Source organism: Temnothorax curvispinosus, unplaced genomic scaffold, assembly GCF_003070985.1.
Source record: "Temnothorax curvispinosus isolate PA1 unplaced genomic scaffold, ASM307098v1 QBEX01010053.1, whole genome shotgun sequence".
NCBI classification, from domain to species: domain Eukaryota; kingdom Metazoa; phylum Arthropoda; class Insecta; order Hymenoptera; family Formicidae; genus Temnothorax; species Temnothorax curvispinosus.
In genome coordinates, this window is record NW_020219833.1 from 369,683 (window position 1) to 386,193 (window position 16,511).

At 48.0% G+C, this 16,511-nt stretch overlaps 1 protein-coding gene across 2 annotated transcripts in view; it reads left to right on the forward strand.

Moving 5' to 3' along the window:
• The window catches only part of LOC112459689 (neurogenic protein mastermind), a 192,660-nt gene that overhangs the window by 101,937 nt on the left and 74,212 nt on the right, over window positions 1-16,511 (forward strand). Inside the window, exons 1-2 of one of the 2 annotated variants that reach the window (XM_025023939.1) lie at window positions 2,813-3,371; window positions 6,431-7,032. The exons of the other annotated variant lie outside the window; for it this stretch is intronic. Coding sequence (XP_024879707.1) covers window positions 7,027-7,032 — 6 coding nt within the window. The 5' untranslated portion in view covers window positions 2,813-3,371; window positions 6,431-7,026. Of the gene's footprint in view, window positions 1-2,812; window positions 3,372-6,430; window positions 7,033-16,511 lie in introns of those variants that run through there. 2 annotated transcript variants of the gene reach the window in all.

Sequence of the window (16,511 nt, forward strand, 5' to 3'; positions counted from 1 at the left end):
CTCTCTCTCTCTCTCTCTCTCTCTCTCTCTCTCTCTCTCTTTCTTGAGAGATTGCGCGCCTCGAGATTCAACGAAAACCGATGCGATGTCATTTCTTATCTCGGGAGATCATCTTACGTTAACGGAGATTGCATTACGTCGTTGTCGACACATACGACCGTTCTCTGTTCATAAATATGTTGAATATGATTTTCGGTGCTCGTACCGCGTTGGTTCGACAACGGAGTTAGACAATTGCACATGCACATGGAAATGCATCAGTTCGCCTGTTCCGAAAGTGATGTGATTCCGGGAAAATTTGAAGTACTACAAGCTTTTTTTTTTTATCAAACGCGGATAAAAACTGCCGCTATTCGAAGATTTTGAAAACTAAACTAGACGCTGGCTCGTAAATATGTTGAATGAGGGATAAAAATACAGAATATCAAAAGAAACAGGACCGTTGATGTACAATTAATTTAGAAGCTGGATCTTGACAGACTAATAATATTTCTGTGTATTTTCAAGTACACAAATGTCCAACCTAGTAAACTAGACACAACTCACGAATTGAGGTAGGTTCCAGGTTCGAACCCTGGGTGAGCTGATATTTTTCGTAATAAGTTCTTGACAGTAGTTAAAATAGGATGCTTATATTATATAGCATCAAAATTAAATCGATCATCGATTTAAGTAGGAGGAATTTTATGGTTTCAACCGTGTTTTAAAAACCGATAAAAAATCGGTGCACAGTTTACTGAGTTTAGAAAAAGCATACAAAATTCCATAGTACCTATATTATTATTAGTCTACCAAGATCCAGCTCGGACTGTAAATGACATTTCCTTCTAAATTAAAAATATAGAAGTTTGTTGCTCGAGAGAAATTCGAATTGTCGCAATGCTGGGATAAATAGGAGGGAATGGTCAACGGCGTAGGTGGCATCGTTTGCCGCGAAAGATCGCCTTCATAGCGCCGCGTTAGACTTTTAATTAAAAGCCTCGTTCTCCGCCGCCTCGGTATTATCGTCGCGTTCCTGCGTCCATCTACCAATTTTACTTCTCATTTACGGAGTGTGCTCATGGACAGCGCTCGTAATCGCGAGTAATATCCGCATCGCAATTACTCGCCCGTCATTCAGCGTCTCGCTTCCCGCGGTACATCTCGTTGTCTAATTATCCATCGACAAATAATCAGTACCCTGTCAATCGTTGTTAGCATAATACGCGGCAGTCGTAATTGCGCGTATCGCGGCTAATCGCGGCGCATTTGCGCGATTAAAAGTTTTTTCTCGAACGCGCATTCATACACGTGCACGTAACGGGCGGCGGTGGGCATCCAGGAATTTTTCATCAGTGATCTCCGAATAGGACAATCCCTCTGTATACTTTACAAAATTTTCAGATAACATTCTCATCTCGTGTACGCATGATCGCGGGGATTTCCCGGGCGAGAGCCACTGGCTAATTCACTGGCAAGCTGGCGTGACGATGCGTCGGGCACACGTCGACGCGCTGCACTTGCGTCGCATCGCGTCGCCGCTCGATCGCATCGCCGCGCACCGTGCGAGCAGAGCGATCGGATGAGCGCCACTGGGATGGATTTGTAGTAAGTGTAAGCAGAGCGGTACAGATGCGTCCGTCGCCGCGCACTCGGCCGCTCGCGCTGGCGCGCGCGTCCGCGCCCGCGCCACCCGCTTCCGCGCGATCCCCCCCGCGCTGTTGAATCCCGGCGCGCACCGCGAAGCCGTGATGACGCAACGGTCGAAGTGGAGGAGGTTGGATGTGTACGGGCGACGCGGACGTGTCGTGCGAATGCGCCTGTGTAAAGGCTCCGGCGCGGCCAGCTGCACGGGAGGGCCGCCTTTAAGTCGCTCTTGCGACTACGTCGCTTTCCGCGCGCGTCGTTACACTTTTCCTTTTTCTTTCTTTCTTTCTCTTTTCTTAGCTTGGCAATGTGGTTTAAAGACTTCTTAAAGATGATATTGTGTTAACGTTGATCAAGCAGGTCTTTGTTTTCTTTTTCGAAATAATTGTGACTATGCGACTGATCCTAGAATCAATCATTGTTTTTTTTTTATTAAACATTATTTTAATGTGATATAATCAAAAAAGAAAATATAATGAAAGGAGTCGAAAAATGACTTCAGGAATCAGAAAATTAATAACGTGTTCACGGTTGTTCAAGCTTGAATGATTTGAAGGACGATGTGTCACACGTCAGCGAATTTGTTTCGTTGCCTATCAAAATCTTACTCTGGGCATCGCGCAAATATCGTCGCAATTAGAAACACTCCCAAGGAATGTTAGGAACGTTCGTAACGATAATTTAAGCGATTAAAATAGCGTTCCTGGTACAGGAACACCGACTGTTTCGCAGCGTGTACTATCAGTGCGATATACACCGGTCGTACGCAATTACGGTACACCCACGGTGGTTGGAGCGGGAAGGTGGGTCCCGGGGTGGAGAGAGAAGGAGCTAAGGTTCGTTCTAGAAGTCGCGGAGTCGGGTGGCATCGGGCAGACGGCCGGCGGCGTGGCGCGGCGCGGCGCGGTGCGGCGCGGAGCAGAGCAGAGCGGAGCAGAGCGGAGCGGCCTCGGGTGCAGATCGGAGCGAGTCAGGCGCGGCGGCGGAGTCGCGGTTGCGCCAGCCAAGTGCCTCGAGTCGGCCCGAGGAGGACGACGAGCGGTGTCGAGTCCGGCCGAACGTAGCCGACGCCGTCGCCGTCGCCGTCGTCGCCGCCGCGCGTGCCTCCCCGCGAGAGGAGAGCGCCAGGCCGCCCAGAGCCCAGAGCGGTCGCGGCGCACGGCGCACGTAGTCAGTGGCTGGCGACTTCTCGGAGCGTCAGGTTCTCCATATCGGGGGGATGTGTCGTCGCTCCGCGTCTCCTGGCGAACCACGTGCGCAGCGGTGACAGCTCGTCCTGCGCGACGTAACGACACGGGCGGGGAGGGGGCGTCCTCGGCCTCGCGGCGAAAGACTCGTCGCGAGATGTGACTCGATACTTCGGAGTTCGACGAGTCCCCTCGCGCATTATTTCGCTTTTGGCGAGATCGAGACTGATGCGTGCACGCGTAAAAGAAACACTTTTACGAAGAAGCGAAATTTATGAAAGCTCGCCTGACAGCAGTGCGTCGATTTTGATTGATTTACCGATTTAGTGGGTTTTCATGAACGATATAACATGTTGAAATGTCATATTAATTCAGTGATCTGATAATGGGGGAATCGTCACGACAAATCCAACTGGAGCTCCCCAAAATTTTCAATATCGCGCGGCATGCACCCTCCATAAGAACTGAAATCGAATCTGAAATACGTGGAATATACAATTTTTAACGAATTTCGCAAAGTGTCACTTTTTTAAATGCTCGACGCGAACACGAATAAAAGTGAGTTTTCGACGCGGTAGGATTCGTGGACATGTCATGACGTTTGTCTTAAACTTGTCGCGATAACTTGGCCAACGCCGCTTATCATTACCGAGAGACTTTCATTAGCAACTCTTATCGGGCTACGAGAATAACCTGACCGTGCAGCGTAAACATTATGAATGCAGGGATCTTTCAATCGAGCGAATCGATTTTGTATTATCATGCCGGCACGTCGTGGTCGAGGCGGCGCGTCGTTGTAGTCGCGTGACGCGCGCGGGAAACTCCGAAACGATATCTGCGCGACGCTAAAGTCATCGGTTAAGAATACCTGAATAAAAAAGTGAAATTTTGAGAATGAGAATGCGATACCATCGCGAATTGTCCTTCTGAGAACGTAGTAAAAGAAAAAAGAACAAAGAAAAACAACGTCTAAGGGAGAAGAGGACGAGGGCACTTTCTGAAACACGGAAAATCCGTGAAACGCGCAGCGGACGAGCGACTGAACGAAGACGGAAAAAAGAGGGAAGAAAAGAGTTGGCGGCGAATCGTGGAAAGAGAACGGAAACGCGAAGGGGGAGAAATAGAGATTTCTGGGCACGCGCACTCCACCTGCTAGCGTGTAGTGGCACGCGCCATACTCACCGCCTCCTCCCTCTGCCACCCTCGTCGTCACTCACGTTGCCCCTGCACCCCTCTCCCTCCCCCCTCTCTCTCTCTCTTTCTATCTCTCGTTTTCCCCGTCTACCCCCAGCTCTGTCCTATCTTCTCTTCTCTCCCTTTTTCGTGTGCCCTCCTGGCCCTACCGTGGCAGCCGTCGCCGCTTCTCCTCCCCCTCTCCTGTAGGAATCCCCTCCCGTGTTCCTCTCTCACGCGTGCCGTGGCTACGAAGAGACCGGGACGCGCGGGAGTCAATCGCTCGCGGTCTTCGACAAGGCGAACAACCAACGTCTTTGCACTCTTTTCCTCTTCGCTTTCCTCTTCATCAGCGCGTTTGATTTTTCGAATATTCGCCAAGTCCTCTTCCTGTCGATCTGTTAAACGTACGTGTCGGCAAACGGACACTTTTCCCTCTCTTTCTGTGTGAGCTTTTCCTTGTTGCGGTCTTACACGTGCACCGCCGGTAGCCGTAAACGACAACGTTATTTCAGTCCCTCTCTTCAGTCGGCTTTCGCGCCATGTGCCGCGAGTGGACGAGTGCGTGAGTGCCTTCCTCAGCAAATTAAACGTACGGCCGATCCTAGTGGCCCCCACGTACCGTTCGTCGTTTCGTTTAAAGGGGCGCAGCGACTACCTGCTCGCTCGTGGGCGTCGGATGGCTGAGACGCCGCACGACGAGAGTCGTCAGCCGATGTTTGCGTATGAAAGAACCCGGTCGCCCTCCTCCATCTCATCCTCCTTCTGCTGCGCGTCCATTGCGTGGGGGGAGGCACGCGCGATCCCTGTACTGTAAACCGAGCGAGCAACGGAGCAACGGGGAGGACGACGACGACGGCGACGAAGACGATAACAACGAAAACACGTTGTACCGGCAACGGAGGGCGCGCGACGGAGGGCCACGAGGAGAAGCCGAACGAGAGAGGCCGAGAGGGAGAGAGCAAGAAGACGCGTGAGAAGACGGCAGGAAACGGAAAAGAGCGGGGCACGATAGAGTGGGAAGCGACGCGTGCTTAAACGCGTCGTTTCTACCATCGCGGGCACGAAAATAGTCTCGCGAGAGAGTAGTTAGGCAGGAGGCGCGCGAACACCGGATCGGAACACCGACGAACGAACGAACGAACAAAACACCGACGCGGCGAAGGAAGGGGTGGGCAGGCGTGCAAGAAGAGTGAGGCCTGATATAACAGTCCGGCGTTTCGCGCGCGGTGCGAGTTTCAGCAAGCGGTGACTGGAATCGCGACGACGGGACGGTTCTGCTCGGCTCGTCGGTGAGGGGAGGTCGAGAGGACACTCTACGAGGCGTACGAGAGCGCGCGCGATTAGTCAGCTATACGATCGTGATATCGCGCGCGGCGATACGCGTCGCTTTTAGTCTCCTGCCGCCCCGCCGAGAGGAGTTGGAGTCGTCGCGCGAACGATCAGCTGTTCTCGCCGGAGTCACCGTGTTCACCGCGAGTCGCGTCTCACCGCGCGACCCGACCGCTCGCCCGCTCGCCGACAACGATCGTCGCGAGCGAGGGGGACCATACAGCCGCGTCCCGTTGGACCCCGGGAATCCGCGCCGCGTGCATTCCGTGCGTCGTCGTTCGGAAAACCACCTGTTGACGATTTACGAGGGAAAATCGAAGCGCACGTTTGCCGCCGACGACGACGCCTCCACCTCCGCCACCGCCGCCTCCGTTGCGATTTTCTTCGCACGCCCATATCCGTTCCCACGCTCGTCGAGTCGGGGAGAGACCACTACGGTGCCGGATCATTTTCTGGAACGAAACCACGTCATGCCCGAGACCTGCGATGCGAGGCGATAGGCGCGAGCCATCAATAACGAGGATGCGCGTGCCTTCTCGACAAGGCATTTTTTAACTGCTTGAAAAAAAGAAACTAAAAAAGTACGAAAATTGAAAAGACTTTGTGGAGAATACGAAAACTATATAGAAAGTGCTTGCCGCGACTATTGTTTTTGCGGAGAGTGTGAATTTCTGGGCGAAAGGCTGGTAAAACGTTTCCGAAAAATTTATACAGAAACGCCGTGAGATACACAATCGCATACACGATCGCGCCGCCTCGATTGTTTTTCACGGTCGGGATCGGTTATCGTTGATACGCATCTCGTCGGTGTCGGTTAGACGTCGCCGGCTGTGTCAGAGAACTTGGCGAGTTCAGAGGTCAGGCAGTCGCTAGCGGGCGATACGCGGCGTGCAAGGCTACGGTCGAAAGAAGTGTCACGCTCTCTCGGTGAAAGAGGATCGGTAACTCGAGTGAGGAAGCGATAAGGCCGAGAGACGAAAAAGATTTCTCAAACCACGTCTGAGACGCGCGCACGCATGAAAAACGACGTGTCGATATGTGTTAGTGCGCGTCGACGATGATAGCTAGTCAAATTGTTAAGATGGGCATTACATTTCACGAACGATCGATAGGAGGAAATCGACGCTGCGCACGCTGTTCCGGAAGCGTGGACGAAAGGATTGAGTGACATTTAGCGCTAGCGAGAGCACGAACAAATTAAGTGAAGACTCTCTGGTGCTGCAGCTTGTCGCGCTTTTTCGCAGTCGAGTGGCGTTTAGTCGTAATTCGATTCCATCGGGATAACGGTACAATCGAACAAATATATCGTTCGCGTGGACGTACGTCTTCTCCGCGAATGATCGAACGACGTTGGATTTAATTATTATTATTATTTGCGACAGTTAGCGAACATTCGCAAACGTTAATTAGTGCTACGCGCCAAAAATCAACGAGGGACCGGAGCAGAAACAGTGACGCGTATCGCTGCACGAGCAAAGGAAAGATGACATTCAAGTTTCGTTGAAATTTCCAATCGTGACGAAAAAAAGTGTATCGACGAGCGTGTCGAAGGCGAAATCCGTCGCATTGATATAACGACACAACAGAACGAAGGAACTGGAGGGGCATGGTGGGCCCCCCTCTGCCAGGGCCTCAGGCCCGGGTGGCCTCTCTGTGAAAAGAAATCTTCCTTCAATCACGTCGTTTCTGCGACATTAGACTGCCTGGAATGATGGTACGTTTACCATTTTTTTTGCAATAGTTAATTTTATCTATAATATAAAAAAATTCACAATTTTATTTGCAATGTAAAAAGGCGAAAGCCTCGAATCAAACGCTCGCTATTGTCATCGCGCGATTTAACGATTGCAGCTGCTTTATTTCAACATCAATTAGTTCAACGCGAAAATCATGTTTTGACTCGAGAATCAGACGGGCGTGTTTGACGGTAAACTTGTAGTAAAGGAAGAAGGACTTTTGAGGGTTTCGCGATATTTCGCGCTTACGGCGTCCGTTTCTTGTCCGTCTCTTCCTTTCGGAGGTACAAAGAAACCGGAAACTACTGACCGTCGTAACTGTATTACGCACCGTACAGGCCCCCGCTGTTTGTATTGAAATCGCGCCTCATGTGTCTCGAAGCATAACACAGGTGCATCCGTACCGTAAGTTTGCATTGCAACACCGCACGTTACTCCCTCATGCTGAATAGCAATAGAGAGAGAGAAAGAGAGAGGATGAGACGAATATTTATTCATCGCCAGGACTTGGAAATTTCGCGTCGTAACACTCGAGGATTTTCATTTACGCGTCGTCGCGCCCGATCGCTTTTATTGTCTCACTTCTGTAATCGATTCATAATAGCGGACGAGTGCGAATATCGGCCGGCGAATTGGATTAAATTGGAAAATTCGTCGGAGAAAGCGCGACGATTGAGTGTAAGATCAACCGTTTCCTCGAGGCGATCGAGAGAGTTGGCGGCGGAGTAGGTTGAAGCGAGCGGAAGTGATTCACCCTTTCAATTCCATTCACCCGCGGTTACTATAAACGCAGGCTTTATTTCTGTCGCTCTCCGTTTAGCGGGATTACTCGGGGGGGTGCAAATGAATGTTTCTCGATGTTTTCTCTACATTTCTTCTCGACAATCAAAATTCTCTCGCGAATATATCAGCTAAAAATCAATCTATTTTTTATTCTGCAACATAACACGCGTAAAACTCGTCTTATCTGCAATTCGCCACATGGAGGATTAGAGAAAGATACGACTCGAGCCATCCTCGCGATATCGAAAATCAACGGTCACGATCTATACCAACCAAAGCCGAGTTGGATCGCGCGTAAGCCGGCGCGGTGTTTGAATACACGGTGGTATCATAATAAATTCGATAATGTCGTACGGAGAGGTTGAAACGAATGATGTGGCAAAAGTGCATCGCGCGGCGCGGCGGGCTCGGATTTTCCTCGTAGCGCGCGCGAGACTCGAGCTAATTCTGTCGCCCGGTTAAACTTTCGCTCGCTCCCTCGTTCACGTCGCTCGCACGCGGGAACGCCCGCGGAGCTGCATGCGCGCACGTAGGACAATAGATTGACCGCCGGCGCGTCTAACGGCATTCTGGCGGTCGAGCGACCGATAATAGGGGCATCCATCGCGCTCTGCTCCGCGCCGGCTCGCGGACATTCCGCCGCGCTGCTCTCCCTGTCCCTGATGCACCGGTTCCGTTGCACTAATGACCGGTTCGCGATCCGGGGCGTTAGTCAGCGGAATCGACCAGTCGTACACGGCGACAACACGGCGCGGCGTGCCGTACCGTTCCGGCATTCTCCGGTATTTCCCAAAATCTACAACTGCAGTCATCGTCGCTTCTTTGAAACCTCGCAACCTTCGTCAAATATGGAGCTTCGACATCGTTACAGTTTGAAATTGTATTAACATACGTCAAAACTACGGTAACATTTTTAACTCTATTTCCTCCAACGTTTTTTCCGCCCCTTTAATCCTCCAACCATGCACTTTCAAGTCAGACGTGTTTTTCAAAATGTTAATAGCTTTGAAAAATTTCCCAGAAATTATTATAATATCTTTGTACCTTCGACTAAAAATCAATGTAAATAACATTTGGAAATCATTTATTTAAATATTTTTTTACACCAATTATATGTTGACAAATACACGTTACGACTCGTTTTATTTAAAAAATCATAACTCACGAACAAACAAATTGTTTGTCACGATCCGTTTTCCGCAACAAACGAGTGTTAGAAACTCGTGGGACACGAAAGGGCGGGTTGGAGGAAATAGGGTTAATAAATTGCAATGACCGAAACTGATCGGCGTCCGTCAATGGAAAGACATAATGAGAACTTTCAAAGTCTAGATAATGAATATATATACATTGCTATTAATGTAGATTAATGTAGAACATTATTATTGTAACATTGCTAGGGAGTTTGATACGAATATGCCGAGCGCAAAAAGGCGACGTTAAAATCTCCAGCGCATTCCGTTATCTTCCGCGTTTCACCGACGAGTCAAAATTAGTCTAGCGATATTAACGTAACTGTGCTTTCAGCGTGGCTTGCTGAGTTCTAGTTCATAGCTATTATCTGTATAAAGCTAGCTTCTCTTAGTAGCCAATCTATACTACGGTGCTCTCGCCGAGAGAACTCCGACTTGTACTATTCCTTTAAATACCGTTCGCAATTCAGCTGAATTAAACTCGTGCGTCAAGTCAGCGCGTTAATTTCTGGCGCAATAGCATGCGCACCTATTTATGCCATTTATGCGAATTAACGTTATTCTAAAAACGTCTCGGAATCGTACATATTGGAGAAAGAAATCGGATGTCCGATTTGAAATTTATCCGAGCCTCGATTCGAGGTCTCGCGTCGGAATCGCATCCCGGCCGCCGCGCGTCAGGAACGAGGATTCGAGTCGCGGGCGGGCGCGTGTTTCCAGTTTAGTGACGCGGTGACGCGTGGCGTGGCATCCCGATTTCTGGCGTGTCATAACAGGGGATTAAGTCTCGCACGGGCGACGCGACGCGACACGACGCGGCGGACGGATGGACGGAAGGACGGGGCCGGCTCATGGCTGCGCGTCGGAATTATTTATACCACTTGATTACGCGTCGCACTGCGCCGCGCCGCGTCGAACCGCGCCGAAGCGACCAGCGGAAACGAACGACTCTTGGTGGTGATGAAACGAAGCGAGCGAGCGAGCTAGCTCATGGCGCGGAGAAGGTCTCCTCTTCCTCTCCCGTCCATCGTCTCCGCGCTGCGCGGATCTCGCTCTATTGACGATCGATGCCGAGGCGACGCTGCAACCGCCGCGCCGCGCCGTCGGCGTATGTACATATACGCTCGGTCGTTATCGGCGACGTCAGGAGCGCGATAACGAGGACGACGACAATTCGCGTCCGACATGGAATGACATTGAGGAAAGTCGACGCATATCTCTCTCTCTCTTCTTTCTCCCTCGCTCTCTCTTTCTCTCCTCGGAACGACAGTCGAGTATTATTCGACGCGGAATTTCGGGGCGTCCTTGAGCGTCTTCTTTTAATACCGCAGAAAACCGCGATATCGATGCAAAAGGTATATACTGCCGTCGTGCGGATTGATGAGACTGATTTGCATTCGTATTTTTAGCTCACCGATTTGTCGAAATCTGACAGATCATTATTCCCAGCGTTGTTTAAAATGTAATACTGATTACCTCAGCAGTATTTATGGCTCACTTAACCTTCAGCTGTATTTAATTTAATATATTAGTTATTACTTAATAAATCGATGGTCGCGGTAATAATATAATTTGTATCAAAAGAGAACGCTATCGACTGTCGTTACCTTACAGCGAAAATAGAGCATGTTGCCATACAAGCGACGGATCCGCCAGTTCACCGCGATAAATTTACTTCGGAGACGAGTGGTCGCTCGTTGAGACTACCGAGATAGATCGCTGCGCGCTATCGACATTATTACGTCTGCACAACTCGCTCAGAAAACGAGATCGCATCACTAAGGAAGATCGCGGCGTTTTTGCTGATTATTTTTCAGACGGTGTATAATCTTGCCGATTTACGTCAATCGTCGCGGTTTATCGCGCGACACGATTCCGCATGTATGTACTACGTTTTCGAAGAAAAAAACACGAGCAATCCCGCGCCTTCGAAATTTTCGATCACGAAAATATCCATCCGACGACCTTGGGCGGATTATTGGAGTACACTTTAAACTAACACTTAAATCCTACGTCTCGCTTTCTGTGATTCTGTCGATAGCCTCTCTCGTGTGTCCGTAAAGGATATCTATATTTAGCCTGCGCATCGAAGATGCAATCGGCGGGAGAGAAAGACAGAGAGGAGTGGTATAATGAAGAAGACAATGAGGAGCGGAGGCAGAGAGTCGTTCGAAATAATCGTGATTCGTGAGCATCTCGCGCGCGCATCGATGCTCGTAAGGTAAATGTACCAATGCCTGGACACGTACCTATATATGTCTGGACATTTTCATCATTTTAGTCGTTAAATAAGTTTATAACGCGAATTAAAATCAAAGAATCAAAGATGAAAATATTTTTCGTATATTATATATGTTTATCTTTGATTTTAATTCGCGTTATACTTACTTAAAAGCTAAAGTGATAAAGGTGTCCAGACCTATAGGTCTGTCTTAAGTGTCCCGGCATTTGTACATTTACCTTATGGCGCGAATGCGCACCGATGCGCGTCGCGACGCGTACGCGACGATACGCATTCACGCCGGCGTCATTCACGGCCTCTCTTTTTCCTTCCTCCGCGTGAACTTGCTCTTTCTCCCGCAACCGCGAGATAGCCTATGTCCGGTTTTTTCTCGCCCTCTCTCGTTTCGATTTTTATGCGCGTTTCTATTCATTCTTTGTCGCACTATTCATTTATAAGACGCAATTCACACCGATTTCGTATATAAATGTGTTTTCTCGCGTCATCTTATCATTATATCTTTCTTTTCTGCAAATGTAAGTATTCAGCTTATTGTTTGTAGCTACGGAATGCGTAAACTTTTTTACATCCAGGAACTATTTATTCGTTCGGATTTTGAACAAGCGTAACTCTCTCGTTTCTCTCGTTTCTTTGTCCAGGAAACGATAGGAGAGGAACCATTGCGCGCAATTCGCTACGCGAAGCGCCCGTGTGCGGTTTACGATGCGATAAACCTCCGCGTTTCTCAAACTAATTTCCAGCGTGACGAAAAGTCGTTCCGGCCATGAATTCTCGCGCGCGCGCGCGCCTATATCCAGAAATATCGCGTGCGCGCGCGCGCGCTCGAGAGAGAATTTCTGGTTTCAGTTTTCTGGACTTTAGCCATGCGGTTCGCTCTCGCTCTCGTCCGGTAACGGAGATATTTCGAGAGAAGGAGCGCGAGAGAGGTGAAGAGGCGAGAGAGGGGAAGATCGCGCGCCTCCTTGACGGGTTTCGCGATAGCTCCCACTTTCACGAAGATCGACCGAATTCATTATTCGCGCACCGTCTCTCGCGCATCTCGTCCATGCATCATCGCCACACGCTTATTTATACAGAGCGCCTCGGAATTATCGCTCCTCTGCTTTGAATCTTGGACTCTTTGACAGAGTGTTTTGGCGGAGATTGTTATTTAACGAAAGTTTAATCGTAGGATGTTGTGTAGAAAATTTTGGCCAAAAGAGAGGCGTCGAATCGAAGAAGCTAACAAAAATAAGAAAAAATACAAAATCCTAATTCTTGTTTCGATCAAATGTAGAAAATTTTGAAGTGAGAAGAGCTACAATAATATGTTCCTAGCTTTATATCATATAAATGATAAACTTTATGCATCAATCTCCATTCTTTTATTATTGTATAGTAAGACACGTCCTAAGTACGAAATTTATAGAGAACGCGTCCGACTTTTATTGGAATAATAATGTAAAAAGAAATTCCCTAATTTTCTAGATAATTTCTGTAAATTTACCGTGACTTGAAAATTCACAGGTACTTCGCTGAAGTTGAAATATATCTTTGTGAAGATATATTCCAACACTTTAGCGTTTGAAAATCGAGCTTGTTAAAATTACGGCATTTGTATAATCCCTTTTCGCGCGCGGCCGGTTTTCAGAGAAATCGAAACGATATTTTTGTGCGATGGGTCGATCTCACGGGCCGCCAGACGATATCTCGGTTCGCGCGCGCGGGACCGCTAAAGCGGCAGCTCGTCTTTAAATCAAATTGAGAACGGCCGCGGTGCCCGCGGTGCGGTGCGGTGCGGTGCGGTGCGCATAGCTGGCGTGGCTGTGTTGCGAAAGCGCGGAGTCGTAAAGACGCATTATTGGCTCTCTTTCTCTCCGCGCCGCTTCGTCTCCTTCTTCCCTCCCCCCGTCGCGAGCCCGTAGGTGACGAGGGGTGCGATAGAAACGGGTTGCGAGGGTGCGGGCTTGCGAGTGCCGAGGACGAGAGGTAAAAGAGGAGACGGAGGAGCTGCCGGTGGAGGAAGAGGGAGAGGAGGAGGAGGAGGAGGAGGTGGACGAGAAACTCGTTCTCATGGCGAGGGTCTCGGCAGGCAGGTTCGCCTTTCCTTCTCGCTAGGACTTGGGCACCGAGAGAAGAAGACCGAGAGGGGGCGAAAGAGGGTTATACGGGTGAGAGCAAGGGATAAAGTAAGCGAGAAGGAGAGAAAGGGACAGAGAGAGAGAGAGAGGGTGGGAAGAGAGGGTCGTCGAGCTTACGGAGGGTGGAGGACGCGTAAAACCTCCGGCCGCAGATCGATAGGAAGGTCGGAGGTGTGTCGTGTCTGTTAGACTTTGGCCTGAACTCGCTCGCGCGCGCTCGGCTACGTATATCGAGCCCACCGAGGCCGCGCCGTATCCGCGCCGCATCCGTATCGCAAGTATCGCAACGAGAGCGCGTTGTACACTTCGCGCGGATCCACACTTGACACAGCTACCAAGAGGAGGAGGAGACGCAGCAGTGTCGAATTTATGTACGAATTCGCGGCTGCTTCGGTTCTTCTTTCGAATCACCATCTGGCGATTCTACGAAACGCGCTAACGGTCGCGACGCGATCCCCTCCAACAGGCCGACAACTTAACGATCCTTTATTGTGCGGATTTTCGCTGCTTGATTCTTAAAAAAATATGCTATTCTAGTAAAAATTAGAAAATTACCTAAATTGCTTGTGATATCAAGTTGAATGAATTTTGAAAAAAATACTCTGCGATACTCCAGAAAGATTATATACTATATTAAAGAACTATATAGGTAGAATAGTATAGTTTTTATAGGTGGAAAAGTTCGAAAGATGTACTTGCGACCGCGTATCATTTAGTGTAAGGAATGGCGGATTTTAGATTGGATAATCGAGCTTCCGACTCGGATTATTTGCGTCATCATAAGACAGTAATAATTACGAGTATATACACAATGCTGTCTGGTCGAATTATATCCTTTGTACGGCTTCCGTAATACTTAATCGATAGTACCGTATTGTCAGCTATACCTTTGTATTTCTTTCTCAACTACCCCGATATGCCTTAAGCGATATTACCAGCATTTCATAGTAATAAATCGAAACGGGGAAGGTCTGGAAAAAAAATTATAAGTATCCGTTCTCTTAAAAAATATTTATTTTAACGCTCGTGATTTTATTATTTCCTTGATGTGGCAATTTTATCAGCAATGGCATGAACTTTTCTCAAGATAACGTTTAATGATTTAATGTATAATACGTTTACTTAAACGCTTCAGTACTTCCGTGTGTATATTTATCGCTTCATTATTTTTACGCCCGATGACATTTATTCTTTGAGGTTTAATTCTGAATCGCGCAGGCGCATGCGCGAGATAGGCGACTGTAATACTTTGCGACAATCCTTCGTTCTCTACACGGAGAAAATTTTATATTAAATATTACTATGGTGTCGCACTAGCTGCGGACCATCGAGGAATTATAAGTTAAAATACTAATATAATCATTGTTTTAAAAACAATTAAATAACGTAATTTCGACCATAAACATAGTATTTTAACTTATAATTCCTCGATGGTCCGCAGCTAGTGCGACACCATAGTAATATTTAACCCTAGAATCCATGTATCATTTTTTTGACCTTCTAATCCATGACTGGGGGCAATATCGACCCCACGCTTTATTTGATCGTAAAACCGGTCCTACAGAAATAAAGGGCCTTTAAACCTACATGAATTTCTTCGTTTTTTAATAACGAAGAGAATGGTATACGGTAAATTTAATTTTACTCAAGTTTAGTTAGTGAAAAAAGCCATTTAAAGACCGAAAAATGCAGAAAATCAGCAAAAACCTTCTTTCTTTTTTTAAAGTTTGCCTGGGGTCGAAATCGACCCCTCTCATGGATTCTAGGGCTAATATAAAATTTTCTCCGCGTAAGCATTCGAAGTAGTGCATAATTATAATTAACAAACTATCTACTTTTTAAAATCTACTACTCAAGATCAACTGCTTCTTCAAATCTTTCGATAAATTCTTTCAAATAATACATTATATAATAAGTAATACATTTATTGTTGTACATATTAGATCCACCGATTAGATTAAATCGGCGCGAAATCTTGGCGAAAAATAATTTGACTCGCAAAGAGCCTCGACCTTGATCTCCGATCGAGAATCGCGCACTCGCGTAATCTGGCGAGCCCGGGCAGTGCATTGCAAATGGTAACACGAAGGATTCGTAACGAGCCGTATCGGGAACGACGCCGCGCCGCGCCGGTAACGGAATGGCTGTAAATCATCCACCGCCGCCGTCCGTACTCTTTTGCAATTAAATCGCAACTCGCGCGCGCGCTCATTTCGAACGAAGGGAAACGTATCACCCGCGAGAAGGCAGCTGTAAATCACGAGGAGTTAATAAAGCTCCGACGCTTCCTCGTTTCGTAGGGGCATCTTCCCTGGGCGAGCGAGAAGAAATTCGACGGGAGGGAATCGTGAATCATTGATCGAGACCGTCGGGATCGAAGCGACGGATTAAAACATCGTTATTCTCGGATATTCCGGATATTATTCCGAAGTAATTATAAATTGCGCTAAATTATATACATTGTTACCCACCATGTTAGGATCCCTTGTCATATCAGATCCGCCGATACGTTAAATTAAATTGATGATGAAATTCTTGTTTATTTGCGGGAGATAATTTGAATCATAAAATCGTTAACTTTTTATCTCTATGCACGACGACGTATCTCAAAAGTAATTGGCGCGATTTAAATGCAATTGTATATGTATTTTATAAAAGTTATCTATATAGCCTCATATATGGTAATATAGGTAACTGCGAATGGCGCTGCAGGAATACACATGAATTTTATATGAATCATGGGAGCATTGGTTTATTACATCAGAATCTCATTTCGCATCAGTACGCTATATCTGTTGTATCACCAGTATCACATATGTATTTTGTCATTTCGCTAATAGCTGTAACCATCGATATGCGCGCGACGGATCGATGCGCACTTGAGAAACCGCGTCGAAACCGATTAGCCTCCACAGAGAAACGCGACGGCCGACGCGGGGTTGTCTGTGTATCGATCGCCTCGAAAACTTTTCTCGAGGCGTGACAAAGACTTAAAGACATCTCTCGCGCCGGAAGTTGGTTCTCGCGAACAAAGTTCACCGGGATTGGGCCGATGATTCCATCTTCTAAGTTTCTCTCTCTCTCTCTCTCTCTCTCTCTCTCTCTCTCTCTCTCTCTCT